Source organism: Ambystoma mexicanum, chromosome 4p, assembly GCF_040938575.1.
Source record: "Ambystoma mexicanum isolate Mex_15411 chromosome 4p, UKY_AmexF1_1, whole genome shotgun sequence".
Lineage (NCBI taxonomy): Eukaryota > Metazoa > Chordata > Amphibia > Caudata > Ambystomatidae > Ambystoma > Ambystoma mexicanum.
This window is the reverse complement of record NC_090927.1, coordinates 670,164,647-670,179,035: the sequence shown is the minus strand read 5'-3', so window position 1 is coordinate 670,179,035 and position 14,389 is coordinate 670,164,647. Positions and strand designations below refer to the sequence as shown.

General features: G+C 41.6%; 1 protein-coding gene across 9 annotated transcripts in view; it reads right to left on the bottom strand.

Annotated features, from left to right (window-relative positions):
* The window catches only part of FAM135A (family with sequence similarity 135 member A), a 1,883,908-nt gene that overhangs the window by 1,008,830 nt on the left and 860,689 nt on the right, over window positions 1-14,389 (bottom strand). For 8 of the 9 annotated variants that reach the window (XM_069606210.1, XM_069606209.1, XM_069606213.1 and 5 more), the window contains one exon: window positions 13,849-14,002. In XM_069606210.1, the coding sequence (XP_069462311.1) occupies window positions 13,849-14,002 (154 nt within the window). Of the gene's footprint in view, window positions 1-13,848; window positions 14,003-14,389 lie in introns of those variants that run through there. The other variant, XM_069606216.1, reaches the window with a different exon arrangement.

The following is a 14,389-nucleotide window of genomic DNA, read 5'->3' as shown; positions in this document are numbered from 1 at the left end:
TACCTTATGTCCATTTAAGAATGCCATCTTTTACTCTGTGCCATATTGTTACTTTTCAAGATATACTAGACTTAGAATCTATATAAAGTTACAACTGTTTGACTAGATAATTGTGTTTCAGTGAGTGTACTGAAAAATTCAATGTATGTATGTGTTTTTATGTAGAAGATCAGTATTTTCACATATATGAATTCAATATAGTTAGACAATTGTATACATAGTTGAGTGTATGTTGATAAATAGGTCAATCTTGGTGTATATGTGTATATGTGCTAGATTGACACTTCTCATTTAGATTGGTTTATTTATATATTATTTGGATATTATAACCCTGAACTCATTAGTTGAGATACTTCTGGTGATGCAAGTTTAGATGCAATTACTGTGGGTTGTTGTATTAAGATGTGCATGTCATCTAAATTCTATTGGTGGGCGGTTGCTACTGCCTCTCTGCTATCTTTGGTTAACCGGTTCTATTTTAGTAAGTAGTAGACCGCTACTACTGGAATCCAAGTGTTAAGCTTGATTCATTGTGTAAAATGTTAAACAGTTTCTTTTGTGTCTTAATTCCTGCCTGTAAAAGGTGTAAATAATCCGGTCAAGAGGAGAGAATCCTGACGTTTATAAATAAAAAAAGACCTAACATAGTATTCCTACAGGAGACTCACTTGACTGATGAACAGTCAGGTTATATTTTGAATCATTTATATGTCAAATAATTTTCAAGCTATTCTGCCAGTAACTCTCGGGTGTATCTATCCTGTTTAGTAATGAATTGAGAAACAAGATTGAAGGGGCGTGTGTTGACCCCATTGGGAGATTTGTTGGGCTTAAATTATATATAGAAACTGTTTACTTGATGCTCTTAAATATCTACGGACCCAATGTAGACCAAGCAACCTTCTTTGAAAAAATAGATGAAATTCTGGACAAGCTGGGCAGTACGGCAGTGATTATTGGAGGTGACTTTAATACCACTTTAGATGCAAAGTTAGACAAATCCAACGAGACTAATTCATATGCTGATGCTAAGGCTAGGAAAAGTCTTTTGAGATGTTAAATAAGTGGGATTTGCATGACATTTGGCGAGATCTTAACAGTGGGAGTACGTTTTACACTTTTCACTCGACCCTTCATGGGACAGCATCACGTATTCACTTTTATCTGATTAGTAGGAACCTCTGTGGTGATGTACGTAGAGTTGGTATCAGGGATATCAGACCATACCCCTATTGAATCAGCATTAGATGGATCTGCGGGAGGTTTGAAATCTAAGAAACAATGGTGAATGAATACACAGTTTCTTAGCGATCCAGAATTTGACAGCCAAATTGAAAGAGAAATCTCGATTTTCTTGACAGATCATCTGAATTCGGTTGACAGATTGTCAGTAGTTTGGGATGCTTTAAAAGCCACAACGAGAGGTAGAATGATTAGTTTGGCTTCATATAAGAAGCAAGAAAGAGAAAAACATATGGTCAAATTGAAAGATGCATGCAAGAGCAGTTGTAACGTTAATGGATATATTTCAGCATTTTGCCAAATCCATAAAGGCACTCGTCAGGGCTGCCCTCTGTCCCTGTTGTTCATTGCCTTTTTTATTGAGCCTCTAGCAGTTATGTTGAGGAATAATCCAGACATTATGGGCATCCATTCAGGGACTATATTTCAAAGGTCCTCTTATATGCAGATCTTTTGGTGTTTATCTCCAATCCTGAGTTCTCTTATCAGGAACTCCTACTATCACTTCAGAGATTTGGAAATATGTCCAACTATAAGGTGAATATCTCAAAGACCTTAGTTTTTCTAATCTCGCTTTTGTGCCATAGAGGACTATTTAATATAGATCGGGCGGAATGGGCTGACTCTGTTTTTAAATATTTGGGTGTCCATATTGACAGAGATGTTGACTCTCTCTTGGTCAATAACATTCAGCTGAAACTTATTGAGATAGACATACTCTGCAGTAAATGAAGAAATTAAAATGGACTCTTTGGGACAAGGTTAGTGTGCTAATCTACTTCCTAAATTGTTATATATTTTTAATATGCTTCCACTACCACTCCCGAACAAACTACATTTGAATATTAATAAATCACTGAATAGATTTTTGTGGGGGAGATACACGAAATCCGAAAGATGTCCTTCAAAGATCAGTGCATTTAGGTGGCTTTCGCTATCCTGATATAAGGAGCTATCATTCTGCTTTACATTATGCAATCTGCATCCCTGGATTATGCCTGACCAAGTAGACTGTGCAGGTTGGATTAACATTGAGAGAGAAGCTGCCTCACCTATGCCAATTGATGTCCTATTTACAGAAAAGAGACTGCCTGCCAAATTGACGCTGCCATTTATAAAACATGTGGTAAAAGAATGGAATAAATGTAAAGTGATACGAGGAGAAAATTATTTACTCTGTGTAAACTCTAGCTTGTGGAAAAATCTGGCTGTGCAACAGGGTAATTGTGCTTTGTCATGGATTTCTTGGCAAAAAGCAGGCATTTGGAGGATTGGGCAGGTTCATGATGGTCCGAACATGCTTGATTTTGAAATCTTACGTTTTAAAATTCAAGCTAAAAGGCAGGAGAGATTTGACGCTATAATGTACTGAAGGATCTCTTTGCTAATATTCTATCACCATTAAATGCTACAGTGCATGCCTCACCTGTGATCATGCACGTATCTAAAACCATGCCTCTATCAGCTTTGCCATTATATAAACTTATTACGCCTCAAGAATTTACACTGGCGTCACATTGTGGTAGAAATAATTGGAATGTAGACTTGATGCATTTGTTGTCGGACATTGAGTGGAATCGCATTTGTGCAGGACAAGTTAAATAAAAGATTGATTTGGAGTTACGATATATGCAGCAGCAGATTAAACACTACTTGTACTGGTCTCCATGGACGATGTGGTTGTGTACATTATTCTGTAAAGATATTTGCTGGAATTGCATAAGTGATTCCGGCACCACCCTCCATATGTTATCGTTATGTAGAAAACTCAATTGTTTTGGGATGGCATTATCCAGAGAATTGATTTGGTCTTGGGTGTGTCCCTTCCAAGAGACCCACGTGTTGGCGTATTGGGCCCATTTCCCAGTGGAAACCATTTTTGGGCATATAGGGCATTATTGGTTGCCAAAAGACACATCCTGAAATTCTGGAAAAGTGATACTGCCCCTTGGGTTGATGACTGGCTGATGAGTTTGTCACTTCTCTCTAAAAGGGGAAAGTAACTTTTACACAACATACAACATTACACATATGAGAGCATCTGGGGTGTGTTTAATGACCTTCATGCTTAACTGTTTACAATTGTGCCTTAAGGCTTGCTTGGTTTGACTCCTCAAAGTGCCAAGGACGAGTATGCTCGTCCTTTTTGCATAGACTTGCATAATAGACTGGTACTTAAGGGTTCAACATCTGTGTTCGGTGGATGGTTTTAGTATTTCTGTTTTCCTTTTTCTCTCTTGTTCTTTTCCACCCCGCCCTCATTGCCTCCACTGCCCCTTTTTTTTGTTTTGACTCCTTTTACGTTACGACTAAGATAGCCGAGTTAAGTTTATATCTATTCTACAATATGTACATACAAATGATTGTCCTATATGTGTTCATGAACCTTTACAAATAATAAAAAATAATTTGGAAAATAAAAAACAAGAATGTGTTACTCACTAAATTTCTGTCTGAATTGGTTACCTTTATTGGAAGTGAAGTGATCGTAGGGGGTGGGGGGATTTCAACTTGGTGCCTCATCCGGATTTGGACAAGTCCCACTCCCCACTCCTCGACTGACCTTATATATGCCCTGGCTGTGCAGAAGCTATTCAGGGAAATGAACCCAATTGATCTTTGGAGGCTATTGCATGATGGGGAGTGTGACTTTGCGCACTTCTCACATGTACATAGGACCTTTGAGGATTGATCTCCTCCTGATCTCTTCTTTGTTGGTGCCCCACACTGAGGTACAGATTAGCACTTGCTAACTGATCATGCCCCAGTAGAATTGGTATTGATTGTGCCTAGGGTTTCCCCTACCCGCAGACCTCCCTGGAAACTGTGTGATCCGATCCTAGGAGATATGGCCCTGAGAGAATCCATTGCTAAGGCGATTGTTGACTATTTTGCAGAAAATGCTGGTCCTGGGGTCCCCGATACGACTGTGTGGGATGCTATAAAAGCAGTGATTAAGGGGGAATTTAGAGCTCACACTGCAGCATATTTTAAGGGACATAGAACTCTCCAGGAGACTCTTGAGGGGGAGGTTCATAATGTGGAATCGGGCCATAAGCAGTCTGGCACTGTAAAAGCCATGAGACAATTACGTTCAGCAAGGAACAATCTTGAGGCTCACTTGACTGGGCACACTGCTCAGGCTCACTAATCAATCTAATTATACAAAAGGCAATAAGGCAAACAAATACTTGGTATTCAAATTCAAGACCGTGTAGACTATGAATCCCATTATGGGGCTGGAAGAGGGGGTGGGACGATTCAATATTTGGGCAGAGCAATGTAGAGATAGTGGAAAGGTACTTTGCTGCGGAAATAGCAGTGTAGTTTCCCACTCCCCCGGCAACTGCATATTGGCGGTTGGCAAATCTTCCTAATTGGATGCCCCCGATTACAGCAGAGGTAGCGGGGCCCATTACATCACTTAAAAATAGGACCCCTGTTCCGGAAGGATATTCAGCCTCCCGTTATAAGATTTTTCAGCCCCAGCTGATTAAACCCCTAACCAAATTAATTAACTTGCTTCTAAAGACGGGGACAGTTACCCCTTTGAAGAGCGAGTCGAGTACTGTCTTGTTGCTGAAGCAAGTGATGCCCCCATGTGACTGTCAATTATACGGGCCCATCACATTATTAAAACTTGATGTTAAACTTTACTCTTAAATACAGGATAATAGGCTGGCTGAAGTTTTGAACAGTCTGCTCCACTCTAACCAGGCTGGGTTTGTTTCTGGAGTGTAGCACCCATGACAATATTAGGCGGGTGCTGGATCTTATCGATATCGCAGGAAGGGACAGACCATTGAATGCCACTACGGCATTCAAAGTGTGTCATTGCTCTACTTCAGGGAGGTTTTACAGGGCTTTGGCTCAACATCTCAACTTCTGCTCCTGGCTAATTATGTGCCATCTACTACGATAAGGGTTAACAGGAATAAACGGCCCTTGTTCGTATCACCCAAGGAACCAGACAGGGCTGACCATTATCGCCTTTGTTATTCGCTGTCGTTATAGAACACTTCACCCAGAGAATTAGGGATAATCCAAAATTACAGGGAAGAACGGTGGGTGGGGCCCGTCTTAATATCTCCCTTTATGTGGATGATGTTTTGTTTATGCTGACGTATCTCCCAGCGTCTATTGGGGCTGTTGCAGAGATTTGAGGAGTTTTTTGGGATTCTCTGTGACTTATCAGAAGTCTGCAGCCATGGGGATCCACATACCTAGCAATGTTATGGTAATGGTGCATGCTGCGTGTCCAGTTGTATGGGAATGTGACTCTGGAATATCTGGGTGTGCATATTCCCGGATCTTCACTACGGGTATATCGGGTTAATTTCCCTAGCTTGTGGAAAGATTTGGCGGATGATCTCAGTTGTGGAGTAGGCAAGAAATCTCTTTGATGGGGCGAATCATGGCAGTAAAGATTAATCTCTTACCGCAATCCCTCTATTTCTGTCAAACGTTGCCAGTCCTGGTACCTACTATTCCTGCTTTATTGACCTTGCAACGCAATGTTCAACAATTGATATGGGTTGGGAAGAAACCTAGGATTCCCAGGGGAGTGGTGGGGTGCAATATCAAAAAGGGGAGACATGGGGTGCACCAGAAATTATTAGGTATTTTCTTGCTGCTTAGGTTTCCCACATGTTCTCATGGAGGGACCCCACTACGCTTAGCAAATGGGCAACCATCGGAAAGGCATTCTGTCCATGCAAATTAGCATCTTTTCCTTTATTGATCACCCTAAACTCCCTTGCACCACCAGCTTATTGTCCTCAATGCAGGTTTTGCTATATTTTTTGCAGAGGGCCCTGAAGATGCAGGGTGGTCCCTGGGCTGGGCTTGTGCACCCCAGTTTTGGGAAATCTGGAGTTCTCCCTGTATTCTCTGGACATGGTTTCTCGCCATGGACAGGGGTCGTCTCCAATCCTTGTCCCAGCTTTATCAGATGGAATTGTAAAGCCAGGTTCTCATTGGAGGAGAGTGTGAGATTTAGGTATGCACAGATCAGTCATTGGATCATTACCCCTTGGTAAAGATTGGGGGACCAGATATCCCATGGACCTGGAGCTTACTTTGGTTAAGGGTGTTGATTGTGGTGGTTTTTCACATGTTTAGTAGTTGCGGGGCATCAATTAGTTGCAGGATAGGCCATCATGTATGTGGAGTTGGGAAGCTGATGTGGGGCATGCTACAAATTAGGAGGCCTGGAAAAATATCTGAGCAAGAAACCGTATATACTCCAAATGCATACCAACAGAGAATGTATGTACAAATGTTATAGGTAGTACTCAACCACACCACTTAGGCTACATAAAATGAATCCTGAACTGGATCCGACCTGTTGGCAAGGATGTGGTTTGCAGGGTAGATATTTCCACATGTGGTTGTCTTATCCTGTGATTCACATTTTCTGGGTGTTTATTCTATTACTTGTTAAAGAAATCACTGAAACAGACCTCCCAGTTGACCCGTTGGTCATACTGCTGGGTTGCCCTGTAGAGGATGCTTATGCTAAATCGGGTGGTCGGGCGCAGTGAGTGACTCAGTTGCTCCTTGCTGCCAGAATCATGGTCGCAAGAGGCTGGATGAAGCTTGAGGGGCCGATAGTGGCACAATGGTGGCTTAAGGTGTGGGATATTTTGGTGGCTGAAAAGGTTACCTCCTGTGTAAATAATTAACTGACCAAATATTTAGATTTCTGAATGCTGTTTATTGAGTATCATCAGAAGTACCCGCCCCAGACCTTCCAGCTGCCCTTTTTGGGTTATTCCTTGATGTGAATATGAGGGGGGTGGGGGAGTTGTGGATCAACAATGCTCAGAAGGTATATTGTTTGGGGAGGGCTCCTCGTGTTGGGAGAAACGTTTTCCTATTACTGCGATTGACTGCTTATATTGTCATTTTAAGGGACTCAGTATGCTTCACATCTGTGTTTAAATAAAAGTGTTAAAAAATATTTGTGTGCTTGGAAGACTGATTAAGTCACTAACAGAAAAGCATAACTGCCAGCATGATCCATTTCAATCTGTAGGTGCTTATCGAGTCCTAGTTGTATTCTGGGATCTGTAGTCGAGTTTTATAATGGGAAAAGCAGAACTACAAATTCCAGAATGCAAAGAAAAAAAACAGGACTGTATACACACCTACAGATTGGAATGGATCATGTTGGCAACTATGGAACAGAAGTGTTGCAGGACATCAGAGAAGTTAGATCTTAGCTAGGGGGAGGACAATGTGCCATATTACCTAGAGGTCTACTGACTTGAAAGAGCCACATTATCTGTATTTTCTAGAATCCTAAACAAATTAATTGTATCTGTGATTTGCTAACATGATTTAAGAGATATTTAGCTTTCGCAAGTGGATTTCGTAAGCTAAAAAGTGTCCTGTTTCGTTGAAAATATGGATGACTGCAGCGTCTGCCCATGCCCTGATTCTGAGATGAAAACTATCTGGCTACAGAAGGGGCACTGATCACTGTCAACAGCTTTTTTTTCTGATTTGTGTTGTTATTTTGTTTGTATCAGCTCTCTGCTCACTTATTTGTAGGCTGCAGATCCATTACAGCAGCAAAGGGGCAAAATAAATGTTAAATGTTCCTTACTTTACACCAACAAATTCACTTACTATACATTTCGTTCTAGGTGAAAAGATTTTTTTAGAAAGATCTTTTCACCAAAATATCAATTTAGAAAGACCCCTCTGTGACCGCACATAGGGGTCTTTCTAAATCGAACTGCAACGCCCCTACCGCACATGAGTGCGCATAAGGACCGACAGGCTCTGTGGGACCCGGAAGCGGACCGCGAGGAGAACGGCTAAGTGTGTGTGTGTTGTGTGTCTGGCTGTGTTGTGGTTGGGGGAAAGAGTCTTGGGTAGGGAGGTAGGGGCCTGAGAAATTTGAGAGAAATCCTGTGGGAGGGTGGGGGTGGAGGGTGTCGGAAAGTACAAAGGGGGGGGGGGTTTGTGGGGTGAACCCACCCGGCCCCTGGATATTTAAAAAAAAAAAAAAAAATCTCACTGTAAAGCTCTCAAGTGAAAAAGACCACTACAATGCCGGTTTTAAGATCAAAAGAAAATTGGTCATTTAAATCAGTCTTTTTCACTGGAGAGCTTCAAAATGAGGTAATTTCACATAGAACGATCCATTTACCTGGCCCCACCTTTAGAGGTACCAGAAGTAGTAGTGCTACTATTCGTAGTAATAGTACTACTGCCAACAGTAGTACTTCTCCCAGCAGCAGTAATGTTACTGCTCTTACCAGTAGTACTAACTTTTGTAACAATAATAGTACTACTACTAGCAGTGGTAGTATCACCGGTAGCAGTAATAATTCTACTCAGTAGTAATAGTACCACTACAAGTAAAGTAACTTATGATGGTATTCATAATACTAATACTGCTACTAATACTATCAATAGTAATATCTGCTGTAGTAGGTTGAATACCAAAAGTAGCAGTACAACAATCAGCAGTAGTGGTAGCACTGTTAGTAGATGAAGTAGCACTACAACTAGTGGCAGTACTACTACCTGTTCTTACCAGTTGTAGGACCACTACCACGATCAGTAATCTTACCAATACCAGTAGTAATATCAGAATTAATACTAAATATAGAATCTTCACTATAAATATTACTACTACTGGCAGTACTACGTTTAGTAGTAAAATAGTAGGTTTATATTGATAGTACTAGTAGTACTGGTGGTAGTAGTACTACTAATAGTTGTGGTATGAATATTGTCAGTAATGTTCGTACTGTTATAATAATAGTACTTCAAAAAGTAGTAGTGGTGCCGCTTCAACTATTTCTACAGCGGTAGTTCTAACGCTACTAATTATAGCTTATAGATCTACAACCATCGGTGGGCCAATATCAATTGGGAAGTGTACTTGATAGTGGAAAGTACAAGAAAATGCAACCCTTAATTTTGCATCTTTGCTGCTCTAATGGATCTTCACAATGCACTTACCCTTCCCCCTCCTACGTCACTTCCTCTTTAAGGGATTGAAAGCAGGTCACAAAATGGACGACAACCGTAAGAAGTAACATTTTAACAAAACTGTTGAAAAGAAGGTAAATAGAATGTTTTTTCTCTCAACAGACAGAAGGTAAAGTAGACACAGTTATAATAACTATTTTATTTCTAAAAACACTGTCCACTTTAATTGTTTTATTCAATAGAAAATGTACAATTAACCTGCCTTCATGAAGAGAGGAAACCAGTTAATAAGGAGGTACCACTAGTGGAGTAAGTGTGGCCGAAGGGGATATTGATTTCTGCTATGCATTGGAAGGATGCGTTTCCCATTTCTTATGTGATATACTATTCAACTGCTTGGTATCACAGAAGGCGCAAATATTTTATCTGTGGCATATTGTGTGACAATTAAGTTAATTATAAAGTACAATTTTCTTGCACTTTTAAAGCATCAATTTTAGGTCAAATTTGAAGCTAGACAACAAAAGACAAGTTATTATATCAGGAGCAATGTGTGCTACCATTTCTCAGCACTGTGGCAAATACTTCAATGTCAAACTTTGGTGTCTGAAAAGAATCACAATCGTCTCTGAGATGTGAACCTGACCACTCCGTATTCAATTCCCAGATTTCGAAGCAAAGACATTTTTACATCTCAGCCACAAACATGGAACTACACTTTACTATCCCCCTTTGCCGATTGTTAGTTATGGCAAGATAATAGTAAGAACGTCTAGTCCTAGTTTAGAGAAAAATACAATGTAAACTTACCCACCTGTCTGCTTAAGAGTCAGAGAGTTAGAGGGAATTTAGCTCTCAGATGTCGACAGACTAAGGAAATATTCGACTGTTGGAGTTTCCAGGTTAGCAGTGACTGAAACACTATAGTGAATCATGTCTTTAAGTAGAATACTCACTAGTCTACATCAAATGCATATATTTCATATACTGAAATGCAGCTTATTCAGATGTCCCTTGCCTTGGAATATTAAAATAATATAGTCCTATAAACTGAGGCAGGGTTTGTTATTGCAGGATAATGACCCGCCACCAAGATATGGCTCGAGGCGAAGCCGAGGGCCATAAGTTGAGGAAGGGTCAGGATACTAAGTGATAATGACCCCCCTGAAAGCTATAAGGCAGTAGCACCAGGGGTGGGAAGGCGACACTGCTGCCCCCTGTCCTCAGCTCCCCAGCTGGCCGCCATGGACATTTTCCCTTTCCATGGTGCCCATCTTGGCTAAGTATTTTCATTCATTGAACGGGACACGAGTAGCGTCCCGTTCAATGAATGAAAATAACTTTCATTTGGTGTGCTAATGGCATTAACACAGTGTTCCAATGGCTGGAACAGGGGTTGGGGGGGTAACGGCCCAGAGCCCCCGTTAATGGCCCAAGCGAACCGTTACCCCTTTTCCCAGCCCATGAAATGGGGTGTTGATGCAACATTAGTTCATTGTGGTAGCAGCAATATATGTTTTGGAGTTTTGGTGAAGTAAAACATTGGGCCTCATTACGAGTATGGAGGTAGTACCCCCATAACGGGTACCAGGTCCGGGTCCTGCAATAGGGGACTTACCGGGCCATTCCAACCTTGGAGGGCCCGGTAAATCCCTTTCGCGGGACCCGGACCTGGTACATCCCCATTCCCATTTGAGCCCCCATAGGGCTCAATGGGAATGGGGAGGATGCTAACAACAGGCCCATTAATGACGGCCCGTTGTTAGCATCCTGGTCTGCTAGTGGGTCCCGCTAAGGACGCCGGGTCTGACCAGGCGTTCCTTAGCGGGACCCGCTAGCAGACCTCGTAATAGGGTGGCCCGGAATTAATGGTGCCGGTCCCTTACCGGCACTGTTCATTCCGTGGCCGCCTGGGTCATAATGAGGCCCATTGTTTTAATATTGAGTAAAGTCAATGGCTAGACTCAGTTCGTACATTGAATACGCTTTTATTTTTTAGTGTTTAAATAATAGGGTTGTCTTCATAAGTTAAGCATTTGAATTGCAAACTTAAGTTAAACTACAGTGGGTTTAGCATAAGCATGCATTAGGCGTCTTGTAAAATTAAACGGTTTATAAGAAAGTGAAAGCATATTCTGATCTTTTAGCTCTCACTCTGGTGTGTTAAATAGGATGGTGCAGTGGAGAAAAAAAACATCCTCCCAGAGAGGAAGTGTTTTGTTGAAATAAACATTCCAAACATTCTGATTGGTTGGGAGAAGGCTAATATCAATTTCCATGTGGTAATGTCCTCTACTAAAGACTGGGGTAAGTTGGGAGCTGTATGGCTGCCAACGTGTATTGTATCTTACAAGTATCTATTGAACTGGCATTTGTGAGGTAGTCATGGTATCAAGAGGTAGACACAGACACAAGGAGGCACACAAGGAGGCAAGTTTGTAAAACCTTTATTAACTTGAAAGGGGTTGGAGACTTCCTAACTGGCACTATTTCTAAACAAAAGTAGTCTCAACCATTAAACTAAGTCAAAAGGCAGTCAAATGTCTGTCAGTCAAAATAATAAAGATGTCTGTGTCAAACGTATCACTTACTTCTAGAACAATAATGTGTACGGGATTGGATCAAAATAAGATAGTGAGTCAAAATAATATCAGGATGGCACTGGAGCTGTGCCACAGCTCCCTTCCCCAAGCTTGAGTTACTTGGGCTTCAACAAAGTTTCTTGGGTTCAAATAGTTCACACAAAGTTCTGTCAGGTTTCTAATGGCTATCTTTCTCCACAGTCTTAGAAGCCCTTCGTCACCTTCTCTCAGGAATTTCAAAGCTCGCAATACTTTGCTTTCACAAGACTCTCTTGCTCTGGTTTTATCAAGGGTTTCCTTCCCCTACAATTCCAACAACTAGACAGTTCAATAGTTTCTCTTCACATCAGATCAGATTCTCTTGTTCAAAAACAGATTTCCCTTCCCCAACAGTTCCACAGCTCTTAACAACTAAATAGCTCTTAATATCAGATACTTTCTAAAGCGCACAGTTTTACTCAGCCCTGTGCGGGACCTCTCTGATACCTTGGCTTCATGGGATTGTGCCAACGGCACTCTATCGATTTTATCACAGTTCACAAACAGGGTCGTGCCCCATGCACTCTTTAGCTTCCTTTGGGGTTTCAGCTTGCTCTTCCCATCTCGTGCAGCTCTCCTCTCATGCTTTCTATTTTGCTCCTACCAGAGTTTCGCACAGATCCCCTGCACTTTCGGACAGTGATTCAATTTCAACAGTGTCTTTCGACAACGTCTAAACATACATGCAACCACTCTGTTAATTTGTTTCCTTCGCTTTCACAATTTTCGCTTTCACATTACAGCTCATAATGGACAATTGAAGCTTTCTGTTCAGCGCGTCCATCATCCTAAACTTGTCCTTCACTTGCAACAAATTATCTCTTGCTCTTCGCGTCTTTCTCCAACCGGGCTTCCATCTCACTTTGAACTCACCGGTTGTGATGACTTCAGTGTACCTTTTGATGTTATGTTGTGTCGAGGCCAGGGGCTCCTGCACTGCCTCGCTGGACCAGAGGAAGAGACACCTCTTCAAGGACTTCCCTTCAGAAATAAGCTTAGCACGCAATCCTCTTCTGGCTCCTTGGAGACACGGCTCCCTCGCCAGGCTTTCTCTAGCCTTGTCAAACCACAGGCTTTCAGTGTCTCTGTGCTGCGATATCCAACAGCAGTTCTCAGGGTGCCCAGGCTTTCACAGTTGCTGGTCAGCTCGTTCTCTGACTCGGGTTCCTTCTCGGGCTTCAACTTGTTCCTTCTTTTCTTGCAGCTACTCCTTTTATTCACCTATGGAGTATTAACAGGTTTCAGGTGGACGCAATCTTCACCCAGTGCCTGACTTCGCCTGGCCTTGTTAGTGAGACATTAATGAAAATAGCAGAGTGCCTCTGAATGTAGTTCCGTCGTTTTAATGGCACTGTGATGTTTTGGATAGGAAGAGCATACTGGTGAAATCCTCCTCTTCCTTGTCTTAGTCCTTTTGTCCAGGAAATGGGGAAAGTGGATGTTTGGGGAACAGTAAACCATATAGGCTGAGGGAATGTCTGGTAAGTGGGTGTTCGAAAGGGGGGGGGCACCATGTCTCACCTTTGGGTAATCCCTCCCCAATCCCTGAGGGCGCTCTACCTAGGTCATGCTCCCACGCTAGTCCGCCCCCATGGTCGGGATGCAAAAGTGATGGTCCTCCCCTGGCCACCTGTTTAGAAGATTCCCCCGGGAGTGGGAAGGGAACAACATTCAGGTTTTTTTACACATCATTGTTGACTATGTTCTTAACAGTTTAAACTCATGTAAAAACAAACCTATTCTGCCTCCTTGTTACTTGACCATCATCTGTGCAATACAGCGGTGATCTGCTGGGTAGAGTGATCGCTGCAAGGAAAGCTAATTCGGCAAAGCTTTTTATTCAAGCAAGCAATGTATCATAATAGAGTATGGTGGCGACAATTCAGAATGTCATACTTTTATTAGGCCTATGACACACATTTTGCTGGATGTGTTAAAATATGGGGAACAGCTTTGCGTGCTTGAAGATTGAAAATGAAGTAAGAGATCTATTTGCTCTTCGTCAAAAACATATATGTATTTACATTTAACATACCCAGCTCTATCCTGCGGGAAGAGGGGAGCTCCTTTGTTAGCATGATGAAATAACCATAGAGACCCTTGAATGCCAGCAGCAAACTAGCACAAAGAGTATAATGGAAATTGTAGGCGTGTTGCAAGAAGCATTCGGAAATAACAAAACTGCTACCCTGAAAAAGAAGAACAGATAATCCAAATATCAATATCATACAACAATTAGCATACGGTAAACAGGGCCAAACTGTAAACAAACTCATAATTGACAGAGTTTTCTTTTTTTTTTATCAGGAGAAGCTTCTGAACAATGTTCTCTGTAACTTGATATTCGGTACAATGATTACAGATTTGCAGTTTTAAAGAGTCCATACAGTATGCGCCTACGTTTACAGATCAGACTTGTTTTACATTGGGACTTTGCATTAAAACAACATTCCTCTTATGCAACACCTAACAAACCACAATTGTTTATTCTAATATTGATGCAGTATTTTAAGAATCAGTCGTTGAGGCATTTTCCATCATAATCAGATGTTCATGCTTTTTTATTATTAACAAAG